This window comes from Limulus polyphemus, unplaced genomic scaffold (genome assembly GCF_000517525.1).
Source record: "Limulus polyphemus unplaced genomic scaffold, Limulus_polyphemus-2.1.2 Scaffold64, whole genome shotgun sequence".
NCBI classification, from domain to species: Eukaryota; Metazoa; Arthropoda; class Merostomata; order Xiphosura; family Limulidae; genus Limulus; species Limulus polyphemus.
Genome location: NW_013665674.1, coordinates 513,401 through 537,395, shown reverse-complemented (window position 1 = coordinate 537,395; position 23,995 = coordinate 513,401). Strand labels below are relative to the sequence as shown.

General features: G+C 32.3%; 1 protein-coding gene across 1 annotated transcript in view; it reads left to right on the top strand.

Annotated features, from left to right (window-relative positions):
- The first annotated feature begins 10,958 nt into the window (after positions 1-10,958).
- Positions 10,959-23,995, top strand: part of LOC106464888 (serine/threonine-protein kinase 31-like) — a 70,891-nt gene continuing 57,854 nt past the window's right edge. The window contains exons 1-3 of the mRNA XM_022393203.1: positions 10,959-11,033; positions 20,210-20,350; positions 20,918-21,006. Coding sequence (XP_022248911.1) covers positions 20,288-20,350; positions 20,918-21,006 — 152 coding nt within the window. The 5' untranslated portion in view covers positions 10,959-11,033; positions 20,210-20,287. The remainder of the gene's footprint in view (positions 11,034-20,209; positions 20,351-20,917; positions 21,007-23,995) is intronic.

Here is a 23,995-nt window from a genome sequence, read left to right as displayed (position 1 = left end):
GATACGGGATAGTTCTAGAAACAAGAGAGCGTGAGAATTATCACGTGATCTCGATGACGCAACAATACAATAGAACTTATTAAACATAACACTAAGAGTACTTCTTGGCTAGAGCTAGTAAACGCATTGGCATTTTTCGCAAACAGGATTTTTCGTATTATATTTTAGGCACAAAATGTGTTCATTTGTACGGTAAATTCAGCAACGTTCTTGCTACTAATTAGAGGTTTAAATGTTTTACCGAATACCACAACTTTCGAAAGTTTCACGTAGTGACTGCTTTATTGTATTGATTACTATTAGTTTCAACTCCCGTTAATTTAAGCTCTTATTACATATATATATATATATTCAGTACAAGTTATCTAACTGTTTTTTGTGTCATTTTGCTGATTACTTTATTTTCCATATATATGATTGTTGTAACTTCATTTTCTAAGTCTTATTACTGTTGTTGAGCTTTTTCGAGGATAACCGTGCTTAATTTTTGGCTTTTAAAGAAGATTTAACTTTATTTATTATTTCCTGCTGATGATCCACGAATTTTATTAAGGTAAGAAAAAGTGGGAGTGGTATGTTTAGTGTATTGTTTTATTTGTATTGTGTTTAACATTGTTATATTTCAATTACAGAACCAATATTCTTGCTGTTTATTGTAGGATTTAGCTATTCATTTAACTTATTATTTAATATTTTGTATCTTCATAAGCATTTGTTTTTGGATGTACTATGGTATTGTCCTGCTACCTGACTCCATATTTAAACAGTAACATGTATTGTAGCAGTTTATCTCAGATGTCAGGTTACCCTTAAATTACACTCTGGGAGCCAATTAATGGATTTTCATTAGTCACATGACGTTTTTAGGGAGGATTGTGGATAGTTCTGCTTACACAAGGTTGTAATAATATTACGTTGTTCAAGGAATTTTTAATATACGATAGTACTTGAAGCTAACAAACAGTGTTTATATGTTCAGTAAGTAAGGTATACTCTAATATTTGTTGTTGTTGTTACATTCTTTAATAGTATTGGCGAGCTTAATGTAACTTATTTTCCCCCCGAAAGGGATACGAAGGGTGCCTGGAGGGGTTACCTGTTTTAACCCCTCGCACCACTATGCAGTAATGTGTTGTTTGTCAGTCAGTCAGTAGACACTAAAATGACGTCACATAAGGGACGCTTATCGTTGCAATTTCTACTGTCCTAACGTTAGTAAAACCTGTGCATGCCATGAATCGTGATAATAATTATGCATTCTAGGCTATGGCACAGCATGACGTTTAGAATTTCAAAAGCAAGAAATAAAAATGTTTCTTACTCTTAATTTTGGTTTTATTTACTCTTGATACAGAATACTTCCGAGGACCCTGTGGAAGTACATGTAGTTTTATTACACCTTTATTATAGAGATTGTTTAGCATTATTAGCTGACCTAATCTCGTGAGATATTATTAGGTTTACTACCGAAAATATCGTTAATAATAATGGTACCCAACTGATAGGATATTAATACATTTTAATCTTTATAAGTAAGAACACAAGAGAAGGACATTTAATTAACTATACTCATTACCAGGCTAATTTTTGGCTTCACTCTAAGTAGGTTAGCTTGCTTTAATCAAAAATGAATATCAATCATCAACAATTTTAGCTGTCGTAATTTAGTGGTTCTCACATGATATTCAATATATTTCTGAAAAAATACCAACTCAATAACTTGGAAGATAAGAATCAGCTTTTGAGCTGTTCAAAATACTGATTGGTTTCAGTCCCAAGTCTTATTAGTTGATATTAGTTGATATTAGTTGATATTAGCAGTCGATATTGTTCTGCAACTATCTTCTGAACACATGAGCTATCCCATTATCACCTTCTCTTATTCTGACTCCTCATGAACACACATGAAACTTTGGTTGAGAGTTAAACAAAGTTCCCTCAATGTGACTCATCAACTCATTCTACCCTTGATTTATAATTCAGTCCTTGCTCAGTGACATATGGTTTTAGCTGAACAACATGTTCAACATGCTTTCATGCACCAAGTGACTGCTGAAATTTGTTGTTTGATGGATTGAGCTACCATGTTTCGGGCACACACCACAAGCAAACTCAGTCACCTTGATCAAACTGGAATTCCTTCACTGCCTTATTATAACATCTCTTTACTTATTTGTTGACGTGGAAATTGTGGCACAACTGCACTGAGATGTGGACTATACATCACATCCGCTGAGTTCTGCATTTCACATTAACATTTTCAGAGAATAGCTGGTACCTGTTGCTTATTTGCCCTATATGCCGTCATAACATATAAGAGGTGATCATGCCAGTTAGTTCTGTTAAAATTAAATAACTTTGCAAGAATGTGCTTGACAGTTTGCATGGCTCTTTCAGCCAAACCATCAAATTGATATGAAGTTTGCATTTTCCATATAAGTAATATTTAGCTCAACTCAGCAAACAGGAAACAGCAGACTGTTACATTGTACTCCTTGATTCATGTGGAAACATTCAGGAGCTCTAAATTTTATTATCCACTGTTCAGCTAACTTATTAGCAACAGACTGTTCTGAAGTGGAGTCACCATTAATGACCAACACATGCCAGTTACTGTCATCAGCGTTTAAGAGAGTATCAGCTATATTGAGGTCTATTCTCTGCAGCACTCATAGTACAGTGCTTACCCTACCCTTTTAATATATACGCGGGAATGTAATTTCAAAAAAAAAAAGTTTCCGCATGTTAGTTGTAGTACACGAAATACTCCAGTATCTTTCCAGCTCTTGTATTATTCCAAGTCTAATGAATCTCCTTCCTTAGATTTTTCAGGAATCACTAGTTGTATCACAGGTCAGGTACAATGCTTATAATGACAGTACAACACATCTACTTCCTACATTCTTAATAACGCTTAATTGGTTATACATTATTGCCTAATATCGAAATGTCCTTTGCATCAAACCTTTGCAATGAACAATGAAGTCAATCTAAGACCATATATCTTGAGAAGCTTCCTACAGACCTTCCACTGTGATGGGAGACTTGAGATGTGTGTTATTAAATATCAATGCTGAGACTTCAATTTCTGTACTTATGTTTCTCATTAAAATGCGTGCTGACTTCAAGGTTTGTCTGGGAGCTTATGAATTGGCATGTGAGGTTTGGTAAATTTCAAATTATTGTATATTATCTTCTCAAAGGTAATATGGGATAGGGTCAGCTTCATCTCACTAATTTTATATGCTGTAGGACTCTATTTCATAACGATAGCCCCCATTTCGCAGATAAAGATGTTGCTGGAGATTTACTTGGGGCTTTAACTGTTTGTTGTTGTCTTAAACTTCTTTACAAATACTCAAGGCTTCAACTTTGAAATGTTGTGTCCTTTGACATTATGTCATTTAAAAATCTCATTATATGAATATTCTCTGTCAGAAAAGACTGTGACATTTTCTTTTAGTCATAAGTATACCTATAGTGAATTGGATGTCCGATGATTAGGAATTCCCCACGAACAAACGTGTCTCCTGCGGTTTCATGATTTGTATCTATAATGACATTTTACTGATTTAATGTATGCAAATCGCTTTCATAAAGTGAAATTAACGATTATATAAATGCCAGGTATATAATTATCTAAATAATAAACAGTTTCTGTCTTCGTGTCACGCTGTCATCAGCGCTTTTTGTGGTGAGCTCGAAAACTAATTGGAATAGTTAACTGGTCGGAGGTAGCAAGAATAATACTCATCAAAATTCAAGTTATATTATAATTTTGAAATCTACTTAAAACTATTGACAGTAGAAACTTTATTAAATAAAGTTACTTACGTTTTTCAATTCATATAATCTTCCATTCGTTTTATTAATATCATGAAATTCATCCGTCTCCCTCTTCACTAAAACTGATCTGTTAATATTACGTTCTGAATTATAGTGTACGATTCCTTCTTCCTATAATGTTTGTTAAATATTCAACAGTGTAATCAATAAGTTAACTTATAATTCATTTGTTTTGTTGAAATTAGTTCTTGAATTACAAAATACTTTTTACTATTGTAAAACCATTAAATTATATGAATGTTTGAAATAGATCCTCCAAATAAGTTAAGTTAAATTTTAAACATATACTTAAAAACAACTGATTACATTAATGAAAATACTATAAATTGTAGCACGTAAATCAAATTAGTTCTTCATTTCTACGCATACACAACGTTAAACCATACACCCCCTGTGAAAGTCTAAAAGCTATGTTTAAAAAGTTTTAAGTTGTGAATAAATATTAATTAATAAATATTCACTGCTAAATTAGAGACGGCTAACGCATGTAGCCCTCGTGTAGGTTTGCGCGAAATTCAAAAACAAACAATAACAAACCAGATGCACGTCTAAAGAAAATGATTGATTCACAGTTCCAAGGGAAATTGAAAAATACTTATGATATTTTCATTGGAAATAATATGAAATCAAGATGTGATTTTTAATGTGAATAAAATTGTTGTTAGTTAATATATAACAATATATATATACAGAGTTTTTTAACACCCATCATTTTTGATGAGCTATATACTAGTATATATATATATATTACCTAGTTACACTGCATTCATCAGTTTGTGAAGGCCACAATTCACCCTACTGTCAAGCAAGCAGTACCTAAATAGATTTGGGTTTACTGGCCCACCCTCTTGAAACTCTTGATCTGTTATATGTGGTGATCATTCACTAGTGAAAGTTGCACTACCCTCATAGATTGTTATAACAACTGCATTGGGTCTTACAGATACTCGGGTAGTTCTTAAAACGATCGACAAAAGTGATCACAGCCAAGTGATCGTTGTATAGTAATTACGCCAAAATACTTTTTGGCATACTTAAATACCTTTTCTGTATCATCCTGTACTGATAAAAACATTGCACCAGTGCTAGTGTCGATATCACACTGTCGAGATTAAATTGATCTGGCTTCATACATGCCAGCATTGACACTTTGAAAAGTACACTGTTATGGTGTTGTAACATAGTTTTTCAATTGGAATTAAATGTCCACTGTAGTTAACTATGACACGTGTGTGACCACTACTGAGAAACTTAGGATAATTGGATAATTACGTACTTCTTTCCACACTTTGTCATTTCCTGGATGCTTGAATCTGGGATGGATATTGTATAAATAGTTGTTATTCGCTTTGTACACAAGAAATTCAGCATTAGTTTATTCTTTCTAATGTTTATCTTCAAAGATCAGTTTAATATATTAGAACTGATTCGTATGTTTTTATGTACACTAGAACGTCATTTACACATGTAAGACTGTGCAGGTGTGGCACTAGAATTTTCAAGTCCCAGTTCTTGGCTAGTTGCGAGGCCGAATTAGCATTGTAGGTTATATTTTCAATGTTTTGATTTAGATTTTAACGAGAGGGCACATAAAGTTAAGATCTAGATCGATACATAAGTATCAATATAGGTAACCAGTTATTCGATGATTTAGAGGTCAGTGAAGTTTTCATTTGAGTAGTGAATGGGAATTCAGTTTGTAGTCTGTTAATCAAGTTAATCAGTCAGGTAGCAAAGAAATTATGTTGAAAATGTAAACTTTATTTGGGAACTTAGGTTTAGAACTTTGAACAAGTGAAAGTAGCCAGTAGCAAATGTTAAATAAGAAATAATCTAATTTGTTATCGTTACGTATTATTTTCATAAAGTAATCTAAAAGAACTCCCCAAACAATAAAAGTAATAGAACACCTTACAACAACTGCAATCAGAAGTTACATTATTTTGGGGAAAATAAAATAGAACATTGAGTAAACTTTAATTTTCGAAATGACCTCATAAAGTGATAACATAGATTTATTGGAGTTAATGATACTGTTACAAGACATCAAGAAGGAGATAGAAAATTAAAAGAAATCCATGAAGAAACTTATACAAAACTAAGAGAGGATTTAAGAAACAAAATATTCAAAAAAGAAATAAGAACATAAATAAATGTAATTGAAGACAAGACTGATGAATCAGTTGGATATTTATGGAGGAATTATAACAATATGATTGAAGAACTACAAAAATACGTCAATGAAGTATGGAAATAATGTAATAACAAAATACAAGAAGTACAAAAAAGTGACAGAATAAAACTTCTGGAAATGAATTGAGGAATGCCAAGATTAAACTATCCACACATCTTTCTGCATCTGTCCAAAAATTCGAACGTAAAGTATCATTTACTGCAAAATATGGAATTGGAGAACTCAATTATTTGGTCTAGTTTATTACCATTAGTGTTGTTGTGCCATCTGTTGCTGCAAGACCTTCCTGGACTACCCTAGCTATGTTGCTATAAGATATAGTTTCACAATTCCATAGCATCACTCAATTGAAAAACCAATTAAATAAGATTGAAAAGTGACATGGGAGGTACAACAGGCTTAGCTAAAAATAATTTCCCAAGTTACCAGGTGGAATAGTGAACAAAAAGTGATTAATCCTGTTGCCCGTTTAAAAGGACCAGATTTAATGACATAAAGTAATCTTCCAGCTGAGAGTCATAGTAACTATGAAGCATTATCCAACAGATTTGAATGACACATCAGAAGGGGGTATCTAGAGCAAAATTCCACATACATAGAAAAGAAGAAATTTATACACTTAGCTGAGCTTGCAAATGATTTGGAAATGCTTGACTAATTATCTTACCTGGATGATCTTCCTGAAATGATAGATTCATTGACATGTGACTAATTTATAGATGCCATAACTGATAACGATATGAGAAGTAGGTTGAAGCAAGCTAAGTGTATATCTTTAAATAAAGCTTTTCATTTGGCAATGGAACTTGAATCCATGAAAGCTGCAGATAAACTACTAAAGGCACCATCTAGTTGAAGTTATAGGAATATCAGATCCTGTAGTATTGAATCATCAGCTTCCACTTATTGATAGTCTAGAAGAATTGAAATAATTAATCAGACAGCTAATTGCACAAAATGGGAGAAATAAACCACAAGAAATATTTTGAGAAACCGTAAAATATAGTCAGTATGGAATAAGAAAGAACACCTCCCAGAAAACACCAGAAGGAGGGAACTGTTATAACTATGGGAAACATGGCCATAACATCAAGTTTGAAAAAAATTAGCAGCTGCTATTAAGGCCAATAGACAATACTCTAGTGATGAGTCTTTGAGCACAAACAGATCAAAGGAACAATAAAGAGGTTACAAGACATTGGAAAAACTGAAATTAGCTAAATTTAAAGGACAAAATGCAGCTAGGAAGACCCTACTGTTTCAAATGAGATAAGATGTTCATTATTTGAGGACAACCGTCCACGAGTATATGGGTTTATTGTTGAAAAACATTGCACCGTGTTGATTGGCACTGGTTCTACAGCTACAATAGTTTGACCTTATTTAACAACGAAAGGTGGCTAAAATGTTTTTAAAGTTTAAAAAGAAGATGGAGTGATGAAAACAAAAAAAGTGGGCATAAGGTTCAAGGTAAAGGAAAGTTAGTATTCTTACTATCGGAAACTTCTCTATGCCTCATGATGTATGGGTAAATGACATCAAGGAAGGGTGCATATTGGAGCTGATTTCACGTAGAAACATGGATGCAAGGTTAGGCTAGCTTCAATTAGTTTCACAGTCTATGACCAGGAAAACTTACGCACTAGATGGAAATTTCTACAATAGAGGTAGAACTTTCAGTAGCAACAAGAGACAGTTATTGTAACACCGAGAAGTGAGATATTCATACAGGGAGTTAAGGGGAGTAAATCTACATCTAGTGACTGCGGCATAATAGAACCAAAAAGTCTGTCATGTCTTGAGGGATTAATGGTTGGAAGAGCTCTCGTGGATCTGAACAATAAAGTTTTCATTTTTTTTATTACCTAGGAAAGACTTAAATCAGTTTATAATAAAAATAAAACATTGATATGATGTTAATGCTGATAAGACTGAATTTCATTGGTGTGACATGTTATGACTGAGCAATTCTCATTGCAAAAAAATAAAAGAAATTAGGTAGGCGTTGGCTCTTTCAATATGTTGTAATGAAGAGAGCCAATGACGTAGGATACAGAATCCAGAAGGACAGGGAATCCAAGCCAAAGGTCACCAACCAAGATCATCTTTAGAAGTATGCTAGCGAGAAAACAGTGAACTGGGTAACTTCAGAGTAGAAGTTGTCAATGGAAAGTCAACCTACCTAAGATTACAGTCGAGACTAATTCCAGAGGATCATCCATGATGGAGCATCTAGTGGATTCACTCAACAGTCTATCTAGGAAGGAATCCTTCAGTGACGATATGAGGTAAAATGTAACCCTCATCTGCATACCATAGACATCATAAGAGAAAAATCACAAAAAAAGACTTGGTGGACGGATATTTTAGTGTAGGTTTTTATTTCTGTATTAGGATTGTTCAAGGGACTTCACAATCCATAAAGGAGGCAATGTTATAAACCATGCTTGCAATATATTAATTTATATGTTAGCTAAGGGTGCATGAGGTTAAGATCTAGCAAATCTAACTAAGATCTTGATGGTACATTAGTATAAAAATGGGCAAGAAGTTATTCAATGATTCAGTAAAATATTCATTTAAGTAGTGAATGAGAATTCAAGTTAATGAGTGATTGCGTATATTCAGTGTTTGTTGTCTATTAAGTTAATTAATTGGTTTGAAAATAATTTATGTTCAAAGTAAAAATGTTATTTTCAAAGTTAGATCTACAATCGTGGACAAGTGAAAGTAGTCTTTAGCAAAGTTAAGGAAAAAGTAAACTAATTTGTCATTGCTATGAGAACTGGACTTCGTATTATTTTATCAGATATACCTAAAATAACCCGTTGAACGATAGAAGTGACAGCACACGTTGGAACAATAGTATTACTTACCTGTACGTTCAAACGATATTGTTACGCCTCTGGTCGTTTGTTAATTTCCCCATCCTTCGAGAATATCATGACGTGTTACCAGAGTCACGTGACTACCACTGTCGTAACACTGCCCCATCCTTAGTATTGTTCGTCCCGAACAATAGCCACTTACATTAAACCAATAAACAATTAACAGTAACTTAATTAAATGTACAGAATTTACAAACACAAAATTAAAATTCAACAAAGTCTCTTCATTTCACGGGACGAATCTTCTTCGGTACTGGTCTCTGTCTCGTTGGCTTCTGTTTCATGTGGGGTTCATCTGCTTCATCAGGAAATGTCCTATCATCGGTAACAGTCACATAAGTGGTAGTAACTTCATCAAGGGCTTCACTGTTTCCCTTCTCAAAACCGAGTAGAGTTTCTTCTTCAACATTGGCTTTTTAAGATGACACATCTTCAGCAGCGTCATTTGTTCCATTGTTCACTTCATCCCAACTGAACAACCACACCTTGTCTCCTGGTACAAAGCTGACTTCAGTAGATCTCTTATCATAATATAGCTTCATCGAATCAGCAGACGTTGTCAAGTTTGAATGCACTTGATGGTGAATATCATCCATCCTTTCCGATAACACTTTCATAAACTCTGACATATTTTCAGGCAACTCTTCATAAGGTGAGCGTCCTGTTAACAGATCCACTGGCAACCGAAGTTCCCGACCAAACATCAACTTTGCTGGAGTGTATCCAGTGGCTTCATGCTCTGCTGTCCTATAGGCCATCAACAGTGGAGGAAGTAAGACATCCCAGTCATCTTGGCGACTATTACAAAACTTTGCCAATTCCTGCCCCAGTGTCCAATTGTACTTTTCTACCATCCCATCGGACTGTGGGTAAAGTGGCGTTGTCCTGGTCTTTCTTATGCCAAACAACTTGCAGCATTCATGGAACATAGCTGATTCAAAGTTACGGCCTTGATCTGAATGCAGTTCATATGGCATACCAAATCTGAAGAAGAAATCACTAATAGCCAACGTTAAAGTTGTAGCTTCCTGATTTGGTATTGCATATGCCTCAGGCCACTTGGTGAAACCCAAAGGCAACAACAGTTTTTGCTTTCGAAGAAGAAGAAGAGGTTTTCTCCTTTCTACATCTAGTTTTTACTATACTCTGTTTTTGGAAACCTTCTTTGTCCTCTTCTCCTTGTTAACTTTTTTCAATGAATATCCCATCGTGGTCATATCCACATCGATATGATTAATTCAGTTGAAACATCTTTTCAATTTGCAGTCGCAAGTGACAAAAAGGTGAAAAACGCTACTGACTTTATTCTTCGCAAAAGGGCAGTCTTTATTCATAGGATCTCAGTTATTATTATTGGGTATTTTTGGTAAATTATTTGTATGTTAAATACCCCAGATTTATCACCAATTCCAGTGTGGTGAAGTCGCAGACTTAGGGTTAAAGAAGTACAGGTCATTTTATTTTTTTAGCCGTTGTAATGGCATTACTTAAAAAATGACCTAAACTAATTTAAATCGTATCATATATATCGCTATATCGCAGTGTCAATAAACACAAGAAGAAACGATCCACTTAATCAAAAACTAAAATTTTGAAATTATCACGAACCACGATAATGGTTCATAATAAGGTTCGCCCAGGAATTTCACAAAATTTCTAATAGAACATACGGGCATAAACCATCTTAAAAAATCAGACTTGTTCTTAATACGTGGGCATAAAAAAACTTAAGAAACAAGAACACCAAAAAGAATTAAATTAGAAAGGGGAATAGGGATCGTTAAAGAAGTACAGAAACAAGTTGAATCAAAATGCAAAGATTATATTTTCAAGCATACAACTAGAAACTCTAAATAAAGTAAACAAACTAGGCTGGAAATAGTATTTACATTATTTTCTCAAGCTCTAAGCCCCTATTTTGACTACGCTAAAATTGATTAGTAGTGTAGACGATCCATATTCCCCTTTTTAAATTAACAATTTTTAATTATCTTGTGATAACCATAGTTACTTTTATATTGACTATTTGATTTAGAATTCGTCACGTGAGAGATATATTGTTTGTTTTAATTTGGGTTGTAGACGGTGGCCACTATATAGTATCGGAAGGTTAGTTGTAATAATACTAATTAGTTTAACTTAAGTTAAAATCACTGCAGATTTGTAGTACTTAAAGTTTTAAATTAATATTTGCCAATGCATACATATATATATACTTGTTCAAACCATTCATAGACTTTGTATCAAGTAGGTTTAACAGTAACATAAAAAAATTCGTGCCCAGCATAAACATTTACGTTGACCACTATTTTGTAACTTATAACTGTAAAGTGTAAGAATGTTGGTGATGGAATAAAGACCGTGCTTGTATGTGTAACGTGGAGAAAGCAAACCTCGTAAAATTTATTTTGTATTTTAAAATAAAACAAAGCTTAATTATATATTTAAATATTTTTACTTGTTTACGGTACTTTACGAAACCAGTTTTTATAACTATTTATATAAATATGTATTTTATTTTTAACGTGCAAATTAAAACAGACATGCTATATTGTATAGTACATGTGTTTTACCCGAAGCTGCCAAAAACCTTGGCTAGAGACGAGTTGTCTCTTGCCTACAGGCTACCAAATGTTTGATGAGCAGTGTGATAATTAGGCCCAGTATTTTAAATTACGGTTTGAGAAAATATTAAAAAACAACAGCTAAAAATTGGTTTAATGAAGATAAAGAATCAGATAAAACGGATTACAGTTTACAACGTGCAAGTAAGTTACATAATGTCAGAAAAACACATCTTAATAGACAATGATTAAAAACTCTATAGTATAACAAGTATAACCTGAGTACTTTTGAAAGGTGGACCTTTCTTTTTGAAGTTTTTCAGTATGCCACCTGTTCAAAGTGCTCAGGTTATAGGGTTTTTATCATTTTATATTACAAGTAAGTTTTGTTCTATGTTAAAAAAATTATTTTAAAATAATTTTCATGTGAAAACAAGTGGAACACTCAAACTTGTGTTTTATAATCACTGTCGAATGTATTTATAAGAACTTATGAGAGGAAGCAAAGAAAAATATTTTTCAATATATCAGTCAAACTCTATCTGTTATAGTTATTGCTGAAGGGGACCCATCAGTCCAGCAAGGATATGACTGAAGTGGTGGTAGTAGTGGATGAGATGGTATTCATGTTACGAAATTGCATGAATAACAACTGTTAGTGTGTGAATTAGATTAAGTTGATGAAGTGTAATTTTAATCAGTTTTATTTAAGTAATTTACTGATGAGTATGAGGGTAAGGATTAATAATAGATTAGTATATACTGATGTTAAAACCAATTATTTATAATTATTATTATATATATATATATATTTACTTATTTATTTCATTTTACTCAACATTTCAGAAGAAATGGTGAACCAGCAAGTTCATCTTTTTGTTTCAAGAGGAGGTCAAGTGACAATAGCATCAATGGGAGAATACTACATTAGCAATTCTAAGAACTTATGAATAAAAGCGAAGAAAAACATATAACAATACCCATATGCATGTCATCCACACTTTGTCTGCTATATCCATTGCTAAATAGGTATTTTGTCCAATACTAGAGCTCATTAGGCTGGCAGTGATGTAATGGAAACAGTAGTGGTTGACATAATGCCAGATTTTCAATGTATCTGTAATATAAAATAAGTGTATGTGACACTTATTTATTTCTGTTGTAATAAATGTTGCCATTACAGCTACTAATATCAGATGTGACTTTATGAACAAAGTGAGGTTTAACATTTGATAAAATTAATTTTCATGGTTTGGCTTTAATGACTAATATTTTATTCTTCAGGTGTATAAAGTAATAACCTTTATCTCCAGAATGTATCGTTATTAGCCCAATGTGGGACTGATGAAGCTGTAAGAATTGAGCTTCTAGAGATGCAGGTCATTTTATTTATCTTAATAGAAATGTCTAATAATAAGCTCTAGTTAAATAAAGTTAAAAATAAAGATGAAAATCAGTCCCTATTTCAGTAGTGGATTTGAATTTGTAATGTTTTAACAATGAATCTCTGAGTCTACTGGACTGATTATGTAATTTTTTGTGACAGAATTCATACAAGATATAGAAAAGTTGGAATAAAATATAGGGATCAGTGGGGCTTGACCTGAGGAGTCTTTTTTTTTGCCATGGCGTTTTCTATAAATATAGGGGTTGTAAGGGTTTTCTGTCTCCCCAATCAACTGCTTTGGTCATGGTTGTGCACATCTTTTAACAGTTCTGTGAGCAAACCTGGCCTGTAGGCATATGTACCATTATTGTCATTTGACATTTTTATTAGCATCAATGGAAATTCCCCTTTTTATGGTTTTTTTATGCTTTCTCTGCAACTGGTATCCTGTCATGGTTGCAAAAAATGTCAAAGTTAAAATTTACAAACCAAAAGTTTTATTTTTTGAAATTGATACTTAGAAATAAAAAATATATCACAAATATTTTAATTCAGAGTTAAAGTCAGACCTACCCCTCCTCTTCCAATTGGTAACATATCTATTTATGAAATTTGCTTTTTCAGAACATACAGCACTATTTATAGCAGTAATAATTTTAAATCAAATTATATCAATTTTAATTTTTTTTTACATCAATACAAGTTTTGTTATATAACTATAGTGATAACAGCTTTTTTCCTTCATATGTCAGTTGTGTGAACTAATAGTGTGTCAGATGGAGGCATGATTTTGAAAGGTTAACTTCAAGTTAGAAGAAACTTTGGTTTGATATTGGGGATATTTAGAAAAATGTTTTTGAACATCATCTGCAATAAAAACTAGATTAATTTGTAAAGCTTCTAAAAACTCTGTGTTATAACTTAATATTTTATTTTAATGCAATATGGTGGTATAATAGAAAAAAGAAATTTGTTTTTGTAAAACAAGAACTGCTTGTGAATCATTCCATTTAAGTAACAGGAAGATGATGTTTATGCAAAGATTGAGTTCAAAGATAACTCCAAGAAGTTTTGGTGAATTTTTTGATTTATTGGTATTTATTAAACAAAGTTATTTTTGAGTAGTTATACTATTTTATACTTTGATCTAGACAAAATTGTAATTGACAAAGTCAAACTTATGACAAAGTTGTGTAATTATGAGTTAAGGTAGTATTAATAGTAATTCTTTCTTCCACTATCTTACTAACATCAGTGTGGTATAAAACATATTCTTTTCTACCTTCTTATTTCATTAGTGTTCAAAATATGTCACTTATTCTGGTATGTGCAGTTTTTGCATAACACATGGTCAAGAAAGGTATTAAGTTGCTTTCATTCTAGCTGAAGTGCTATATTCTTGAAATAACAATTGGTCTTTACATGAAAAGTATGGCTGTAATACTGCACATTATACAATGATGTTAACAGAAGTGTTTTCCAATGGAAGATACTGTTTTAAGTGAAAAAAGTTTAGTTGTTATGATACAACAAAATTACTATTTGATGATTTCCAATGGTAGGTCAGGTGATTCCTTGAGGTTATAACCTCCCTTATATTTCAGTTAGATTGTCCAACAGTGAAATAGTTGGCACATGATTACTGAGAGTTTAGCTCTTTCTTTTTTAAATTCAAGTACTCATAAATGATTTTTAATTTATTTCTATAAATATTAATGTTTTCTTGAAGTTTAACCTGTGACTAGAGTTGGCTGATTAATCAGTATAATTGATTACATTCTAATGGACTAAACAAATCAATGTTACAAGTAGGATAAAATAAAAGCAATTTATTAAAATGTAAAAAAATCCAAAATAAAACTTTCAAACAACTAGAATACAAATTTTATCACTTCCCAAAACAGCAGTTGGTAAACCTGTGCTTGGCCAGAGTAGATACAAATGCTAATAAACAATACAACATAAATATCAATGCTATTAATTTCAGTAAATACAAACAGAACGAGGAAAAAGAACCAAAATAAGAAAAAACCTAATTTACCAGAGAATAATGCAATGTTCATAAACTAAACCATTTCTCAAGATCATTAAATATATTGAGCAATAATTCTTTCTTACTACATCTTCTGAACTAACTCATTTTCAAGATCAAGGAAAGCATTTAGTGGTTAGACCACGAGATTACATTTCATGTGACTATCTATTACCATAAATCTACATAATCTTTCACAACATTAATGTCTGTGCATGACTGCTAGGGGAAGCTTGTGTCAGTTTCATAATACGTACATGCTCAAAATCAACATACTCTAGATAGAAGGTGAGTTCGCACTTTAATATAACTAAAAATTCATTGAACGTAATGATAGAACGAATAATAAATGAATGGTAAACAAAACCATAACAATCTCACACCTTTTCCTCCTTAGAAAATTCAGAATTGCTTTACAGTGGACCTATTCTGTCATTCTAAGTAATCCAGTGTTACATGAAAATACCACTCTTGTAGAATTGGAAAATTGACTAGATATGGGGTGTTGCAAAATAAATCACACTTTTTCCCCGAAGTAATGACAAACTTGGTAGGACTGCGAATATCATCATTCATGAGAAAGCGTCATTTCAACCTGCTCTTGGGTGTTTGACTCTTTGATTCTCATTTTTTGCAAAATCTTTGTATCATGATGCTCACTAGAACTCAGGTTTGTGTTGCACGTGCTGCCTTCAGGATGGCTCAGAAACTAGTCGCAGACATGCTCCGAGAATTCAAGTCTTCCAATCGACGCATCACAATGCCAGATTTGAAAAATCTGATTAATGCCTCAAAAGTTTCAGAATTGTTTAATTTGAAAGAGTGGTCCATGAAAAAGTGGTGGAATATGGATTGGGAACTCTCTAGATTTAAATGTCAGAGCTTTCGTTCAACAATGCACAGAAGAAATGTTGGAAACTTTGCCTGAATGCAACACAAATGTGAAACTTTGATTCGTGTTCTCATTGGTGTGCTCACAGAGACAGCCATAAAAACAGTTTGTTGAATTACTGAAATCTTTTGCAAATCGATCAAAACTCATGGGTGAGAACAATGGTGGCCCAATCAAGTGATATTGATACTTGGAATTACTTTTTTGATTGAATTAAAATCTTATTTTACTTTGCTATACTCTAGGGGAAAAAAATGTGATTTATTTTTCAACACCCCTTATAATAAATTACTAATGTGTATTATTACATCAATTACTGTGAGATAAAATAATCGGTTAATCCAAATTATGGTTAAATCATTTAATGCCATGAAGATACTCAACTAATTGAAATTAGTGTTTCTGATTTTTACTGTTTTGATTATTCCAACTACTGAAGTAATCAAAATATTAGATATTAATAATTATGTTTCCTGTTGTAAAAAGGAGAGTTAGAGGGGGATCTGATTGAGGTGTTTAAGATTGTTAAGGATATTGATAGTGTTGATGCATCATTGTTTTTGTACTTAATAGCACTAGTGATAGGACTAGGAGACACAAATTTTGACAGGGTAAAGGTCATCTTCAGTTAAGACAGCTTAATAGGGTGATTGATCTTTGGAATTGGTTGCCTTCAGATGTGGTAGATGCAGTTAATTTGAGGTAGTTTAAAGGAATGCTTGGTAAGTATTTGAATGAAAAGGGCTGGCTTTGAGTGTTTTATTTTCATTTTAAAGTTTAGTAGATAGAATGGCTTACATTGACCAATAGGTCCATTTGTCCTTAGATTATATGTATGTTGGCATAACTGCATGCTATAGTATTAGAGCTGGGTGATTAGTGGAGTTTGATAATTATAAATCAGATTGGGCTCAGTAATTTATTGTATTTACCTAATTGACTGTTTTCACGTGAGACTTGGATAGTTGGAACAATGTAAAACACTAATAATTGGAAACACTAATTTCAATTAGTTGATTAGTTTCCTTAGGTGTGACACTAATCGTTTAAGATAAACAATACTGAAGTAATTAGAAATAATGTTGATTAATCATAATTGAAATAATTCTATTACAAAGACAGTTGAAATAATTAAAAGTTAGTGGAAACAGTAATATCACTTAGTTAATTATTTTCTTGATATGAAATGATTTAATTATGACTTTGATTAATTTATTATTTTACATAGCACTAATCAATGATTATTGGTAATTGATTATATGATTTGAATGAGTTAAGTGCCCAGCTTTACACAGTATGCAGGTGTTCTGCTTGTACACAACTCAAAAATGTGAAGGTGTGTCCTGATGCCTGTTGTTTGTGTCTCCCTTTGATGTCTAAATAATAGCATCCTTTCTAAATTTTTGTCATAAACAACTAATTCATGCTTAAATGTTTATGATGTTTTATATGTATAAAACTATTAATTATTTTTTAAAGTTTTTTTTCAAGCTGATGATGGAACTAGACAAAAATTGTGAAATGTATGTGATTAAAGATTTCTTGAAATTTCTATGATTGTAATATTTCTTATAATACTTCAACTTCAACCTTATGAATCATTTTATTCTCTGCAAAGAAGTCATCTAGTATCATTACAAGTTTTCTTGCCAGCAAATGTTGTAATGTCTGTTTTTCTAGGATCATAATGAATACTTTTACTGAATTGTGTATTATCTATCATATACTGTGATAAAAAAATCTTTACCAGTTTCATCATATACATTTTAAGATGGCTATTTTAAACAAAAAAATTAATTTTAGTACTTTTATGAAAATTTGTAAGGACAAATCCACATAAAGGTATTAATTGTATTTTCATTTTGTTGCCAGTTCTGATATGATATCTTCCCTCCACTCACAAAATAGCTTTTTTGATTAGTACTGTCCTCTATCCATGTAAATTTTCAATGCTTGCCACTAACCTTCCACCTTCTGCTTCTTCATATCCACATGTAAATGATTATGCAGCAGCTATCCACCAATAGGAGTGTGACACAACCCTTATCGTAACCTGTGCTCTCTCTACATTTGCACTCATTAATGATTTTTCAATTGGCAGTAGAACCGTATAGATGTGTTTGTTTTTTCTTGCAAATTTCTTGATGCTTTTCCTTGGTCAGGTGTTAGTATGCCTCGTCCACTTTGTACATATGAAGATTATGCTTATGTATTTCATAGATCTTCCTTCCCTTATCTTAATTCGCAACGTTTGGAACCTCCCATCACATTTTTGGTTGGTGGACCATGGAGGCCTGTCCTCCTGCATGACGCATCATACCACTCAGTTGAGAGTAGGGTGGTGGCATTCTGTGGGTGTCGATGGCATATAGCACTTCCTACCATGAACCTAATGTACAGTTGCAGTTGCTGCCAGGTTTGGTTGTAGCAGATTGCTTTTTCTTACCGTGGCATTCTTCCTTCCTTCCATCCTTCAGATGTACATTCCTGGTAGGTCTGGGGTTGGTTTGAGATGGCCCTGTCAGGATTATAATCGTGTCGATATCTCAAACCTGATTTACAATTCCAGATACCACCAGGTTTTGGTTGAAGCACTCTGCCATGTCACGACTATATATATATATATTGCAGGGGGGTCAGGTTTTGGTTGGAGGTGGTCCAGCTAAGTAAGTTCTTGTATGTGTTCTGGCTGTTATCCCTCCTCCTATCACAAATTGGGTGGAAAATTCCCAATGCCACCAGGTTTTGAATTGGAGACGCACTTCATGTTTGTGGTCCATCTTCCGGCAGATCTGGTGTTGGTTGTAGTTGGATGCAGTACCTGTATTCCCACATGTGTATGGTTGGAATCATACACATCTATCTTCCTCCTACTGTGGACTAGAAGAACCATATTCAATGCCGCCAGGTTTTGGACCAGAGATGTCATCCCACCCGGGCTTTCCACCATCCACTGGATGTCAGTTTGCGGTGGATCAGGTGTTGGTTAGGTTAGAAATGCATGCAAGTGGAGATGGATTTTGGTACAGAAGCTCATCTTCCCTACCAATTCCCATTTCAAGGTGAAGAGGTAGGTGATCCTCTGCCTACTGCAAAACTGAGGTACAATTTCAGTTGCAGCCATGTGTTGGAAAAGGTTAAACTATCTGTACAGTCCTGTACCTGTTGTACCCTAGCCATTTAACATCCAGAAGTCTCCCTTTGGGGTGTGATATATTCTTTTTTATGGTTGTACATCTCATGGTTTCTCTTTGGGCACTTCCTAAAGAAGGATAATTTTTTTCTCTGGCCCTCCACTAGTTCATTGTGGGATTCTTGCTATTTTGTGAGCAGAGGAAAGATATGATATTGGAAGTTTACATTTTCCTAAACTGAAAATGTATTTCTGATAGATATTTTAACTCCTCTCACATTTCTCACCCAGCCTCTCCAATTCCAGTGGTATGTGGTGTAGGTCTTCTGACCAATCTCGAAGTGACTAACAAGTGCTAATGTGGAGAGGGTGATGGTTATGATAGGGGTTGTGTTGCACTCCTATTGGTGGAGAGCTGCTAAATAATCAAATGTGCACTGACAGAGGGCAGTAATAATTGAGAAAAGCTATTTTGTGGGCAGAAGCTAGTATCTATTGGAAATACGTTATCAGTTTAGGAAAATGTGAACTTTCATATTGCATTGCATATATGATACATTATTGTATACAACAGTTTGGTATTAAAAGAACAACATTACCCTAAGTTTTTGTACCTGAAATTATTTATCATATTAAATGAAGGGTAGTTGGAAACTGTCTTTAACAACATCTAAAACAAATAGGAAGAATAGTAGAATGTAATTGATTAATGAACCCAATGATGAAACAGTTAGAAAATCTCTCAAATTGCCCAGCTTTATATGCTAGTAATAGTAATACTATTGTCAGTGGAATCTTAGATTTAATTTTTTGAAAAAATAGACTAATGTCAGGTAATTTATTATTTACAAAAGAACATGGTTACTACACATTTAGTGAGAGCTTCTAACTAACTTCCAATAGGGAGTGTTGCATAATATCTCAATCGTATGTTCTGAGATTAGTGTTCTATTAGTTCAAATACTGGAGATTTAAACGCTATTTCAAAACAAGCATGTGCACTGAATGTACATATCAGTAATTTACCTCGCCGTTTTTATTTGAGTTATGCTGTACGTTTAACTATATTTATTGTACAGCTAATTTTTACCTGAACAATAGTTTTCCTAAGACATTTAATATTGTGAAAGCCATTCAGATTCTACTTGTAAAAAATACTGTCTAATCATGTGCTGTGTTTTCTTTTTAGATTTCTATAGTTTTTGTGGATATTATTGTGTGTATTTGTACATTCATAAATATATAAGAATGTATACTTTTGTATATTGAACAGGAGGCTTTTCATAGGTGATTAGCTTAGCATGTGTTTAAAACAACTAGAATAATTCCAAAGAAGATTTCACACTGCAAAATGGCTAAAGCAGGATTAACACATGATGTCTTTGTTGCTAACCTGCCAGCTCATGCTGACCAGGTATTTCATTATTATGTATCTTTTACGTGATGAATAACTTCTGAAAATATTCTCAATTATGTATGTAAAGGTGAATTGTATGTATTACTGGTTTTAAAACTACATGTAAATATTATTATAAATTCAAAGTGATCTGTCATTGATGCAGTAACTTATCAGATTTTACTTATATACATTTTACTTTTATATTATTACACATTTGTGATAATAATTATTTATTGAATATTTCTTGAAGAATGTGGAAAATGTTTGGTTTACAGACATCCCAATTTTGTTGAAATAAACATTATTTGTTTAAGTGTTGCCTTTATTATTAACCTCCTTATCAGAATAGAATTTATTCATGAAAGTTAATATAAGCAAATAATATGTGACTGTAGATTTTGTTGTATGTTTCTATGGAACATAAGTTTTGTGAATGAAAATTATATTGTAAATCCATTTTTAAAATAATGTACTGTAATATCTGAATTATCAGTTATAGCTACTAGATATAAAAAAACATTTCTTTACCTATTTTTTGCATATAATAAACTATATAAAACTTGAAACTTTAATTTGTTACAGCAAGCTGTTAGAAACTTGTTTAGTTGTTTTGGAGAGATAGAAGGGGTCCATTTAAAAAATGGGAAAAGAGGTGATGGATCCAAAATTGCGTAAGTTAATATTAAATACCCTTCTTTTTGTTGTTTACACCTGTATAAAGGTATGTTATTTGATTTAAAACATAACATGTTGCTGAAAATTATAATATTTATGTAATTAAGGAGGTAGGTTAAGTGTATAATGTTTTTTTTTTTCAGATGTACTGATTTGTTATTTAGTATTCTGTATTCTTTTTTTGTGATTTTCATAATTTCAAAATGTGGGCTATACTATATTCATAGCTCTTTGCACTAGATTGTTTACATTTTGTTTGATAGTTTTGTTATATATATATATTATGAGTTGACAGAATACTCTCTGTTAGACTCATTTTAACCCATTTTTCTGTGTGTGGTTTTCAGAGCTCATCTCTCGGTGCAGTAAACTCATTACTCTATTGATGATCGCCCCCCAGTGGCACAGCAGTATGTCCGCGGAGTTACAATGCTAGAATCCGGGTTTTGATACCTGTGGTGGACAGAGCACAGATAGCTCATTCTGTAGCTTTGTGATTAATTACAAACAAACAAACTATTGATGATGTAACAGTAAATTTGATAGTTTCTCCTCTTCAATTTTATGAAGTTACACATAAATTTCAATATATGTCCATGTACACAATAGGACAGAAATATGTATGATAAGCAGTTTTGTATGTTGATATTCATACAGCCAAACAGTGTATTATTGCTTTATTTGGGGTTAATTAACAGGTAAGATAGTAAAATTTCACAAGGTATACCTATAATTGTTTTCCTTTTCAGTTAACTGTGAGTGACTTTTATAGTATTTAATTGTAACGTTCAGTGTCAAAAGTTAATACTCTAGTTTGTTAAATGTACAGATTTACCTTATTTACCTTGATCTTCAGTCAGTTTTAGTTGTTAACAATAAAAAATGTTGACTCAGCAAATGTTCAACTTGCATGTAAGCCTATGGTAATACTTTTTAAAATGGCTGAGCAATAAATCAATATAATGATAATTCAAAAGATAGCAGTTTTGTTAACAGTATTGCTTCTTGTTGTGCTAATTCATTAAAAAAATTTTTTACATCTGCTGTAAATTATAATGTTTTCAATTGATATGGCCACTACATGACAATACATTTGGTGTTTCATAAAATTTAATTGACAAAATGTTTTAAGTGAGATGTTTTTTTGTCATTTGGTTAATTTGTGTTTACATATCTTTGCTGTGTCCAATAGCTTCTGTACTGTTCACCCAGACAATATACTTCTAATTCACTAGGCATAAAACATTTGATGCTAAATTTAAAAGGTAATATTATAGTATATATATATATATGTGTTTAATTAATATTCTGTTCTAATGACATCTTTGATTTTTGATACATTAATTTTTCTTTGTTGTATGCTTTAGGCCACTGCATGGTTTTAGTTTTTGTAACAACTTTCCTTGTAATCTAAGTAATAAAAAAACTATTGCTGTAACAAACATAAATTTTTAAAGAGAGTATTGCCATAAGACTTTAAAGAACCTTGCCATTATTACATATTATTGGAAAGAGTTGATATTTCATTGTTTTGGCTGTTTAAAAATTACATGTACTTGTATTCTTTAATTCTTTTCTCTACATTTATGTGCAGAATTATACCTTGTTTTATGTTTATAGTCCACAGACAAAAACTGATTTTTTTCTTCTGAGATGGCTAAGACTTATTTTGCAGTTTTTTTTGTATCTCTTTTTGATCTCTTTTTTACTTTTTCCATATAATATTTTTATCGCTTTAGAAATACTAACTAATAACAAACTTGGTTTTGTTCATGGTTTTTCTGAACTTTGATGTTTTCCTCGAATTCCCCATTTGTTGTCTCAAATGTTTGTTATGTTTCTGCCTCATTAGATTAAAATTTAAGAAGCATGGACAAGACAAAGGAATTTATAGCTTTATTGCAGATAATCAATTGTTATGCTCTTTTCAATTTTGGAGATGGTAAAAGACTGCAAACTTATATTCTTTTAAACTCAACTCTTAAGAACACTGGGTGGTCACAATCAAATAACCTTGATTCTCATACAAACAAGATCATAAGATAATTTTCATAATGTTTTATTTCTAAATTTTTATAAAAGTTCAAAAAAACAAAAAAAAATTCCTTAAAAATTTCTATGCATATTTTATTGTTGACACCTAAATAAGTTCTTATGAACATTGATAGGCAACAAAGAGATTGCATTTAATACTCCTCTTAACTGCAATGAGGGCAAATTTGGAGATTAAAATATATGGAATAATTGTATATGAAAAGACTGAGTTAACGAAGACACATGAATTTGTGTGTTACATGTAAATTCAGATGTTTATGCTTTCCTGTTTTTTTAATGTTTATTGTTGTTTTCCTGGCATGGTTTCTGTGACAGATACATATAAGGAGTGGATTATGAACAAGTAAAGTAGAAAAAGGAAGTAAATGTAGGGATGGCTAATATCAGTGCTTCAAAACTGCTGCAAACAAGATAGGGATGGCATTTGCATCATCACTATATAATAGCAAATGCCATCCCTACTATCTTGTTTGCATTGTTTTTGACAGATTGATATCAGCCATCTCTACATTTACTTCCTTTTTTGAAATTTTTTCTTTACTTGTTTGCTTGTTGTTTGCTTAATGTGGTGTCTCAATAGCCATAGGAAGTTTGTATTTACAACCAAGTTCTAAATACAATGAGGTTCCAACTGTAATATTTATTGTTTATCTATTATTGGTTGGTAATTTCACCCTTTTTAAAGGAACACCAAATTTCTGTAAGAAAGCTAACTTCAAGGGGTAATGATAACATCATTTACACTAGTATTATGATTTTTTAAAAAATTGTTACAAGTTAATAATACGTATAAAAGCAGATACTCCATTTGAAACTATGTCACCTCGGTGAAATTGGTTGACACTGTTGATTTTGTTTTTGAGTTTTCGTGTAATAATAAAGAAACGAAGGAAGAACAAGAAATTCAAACTTTTTGGTGTGATATTTACA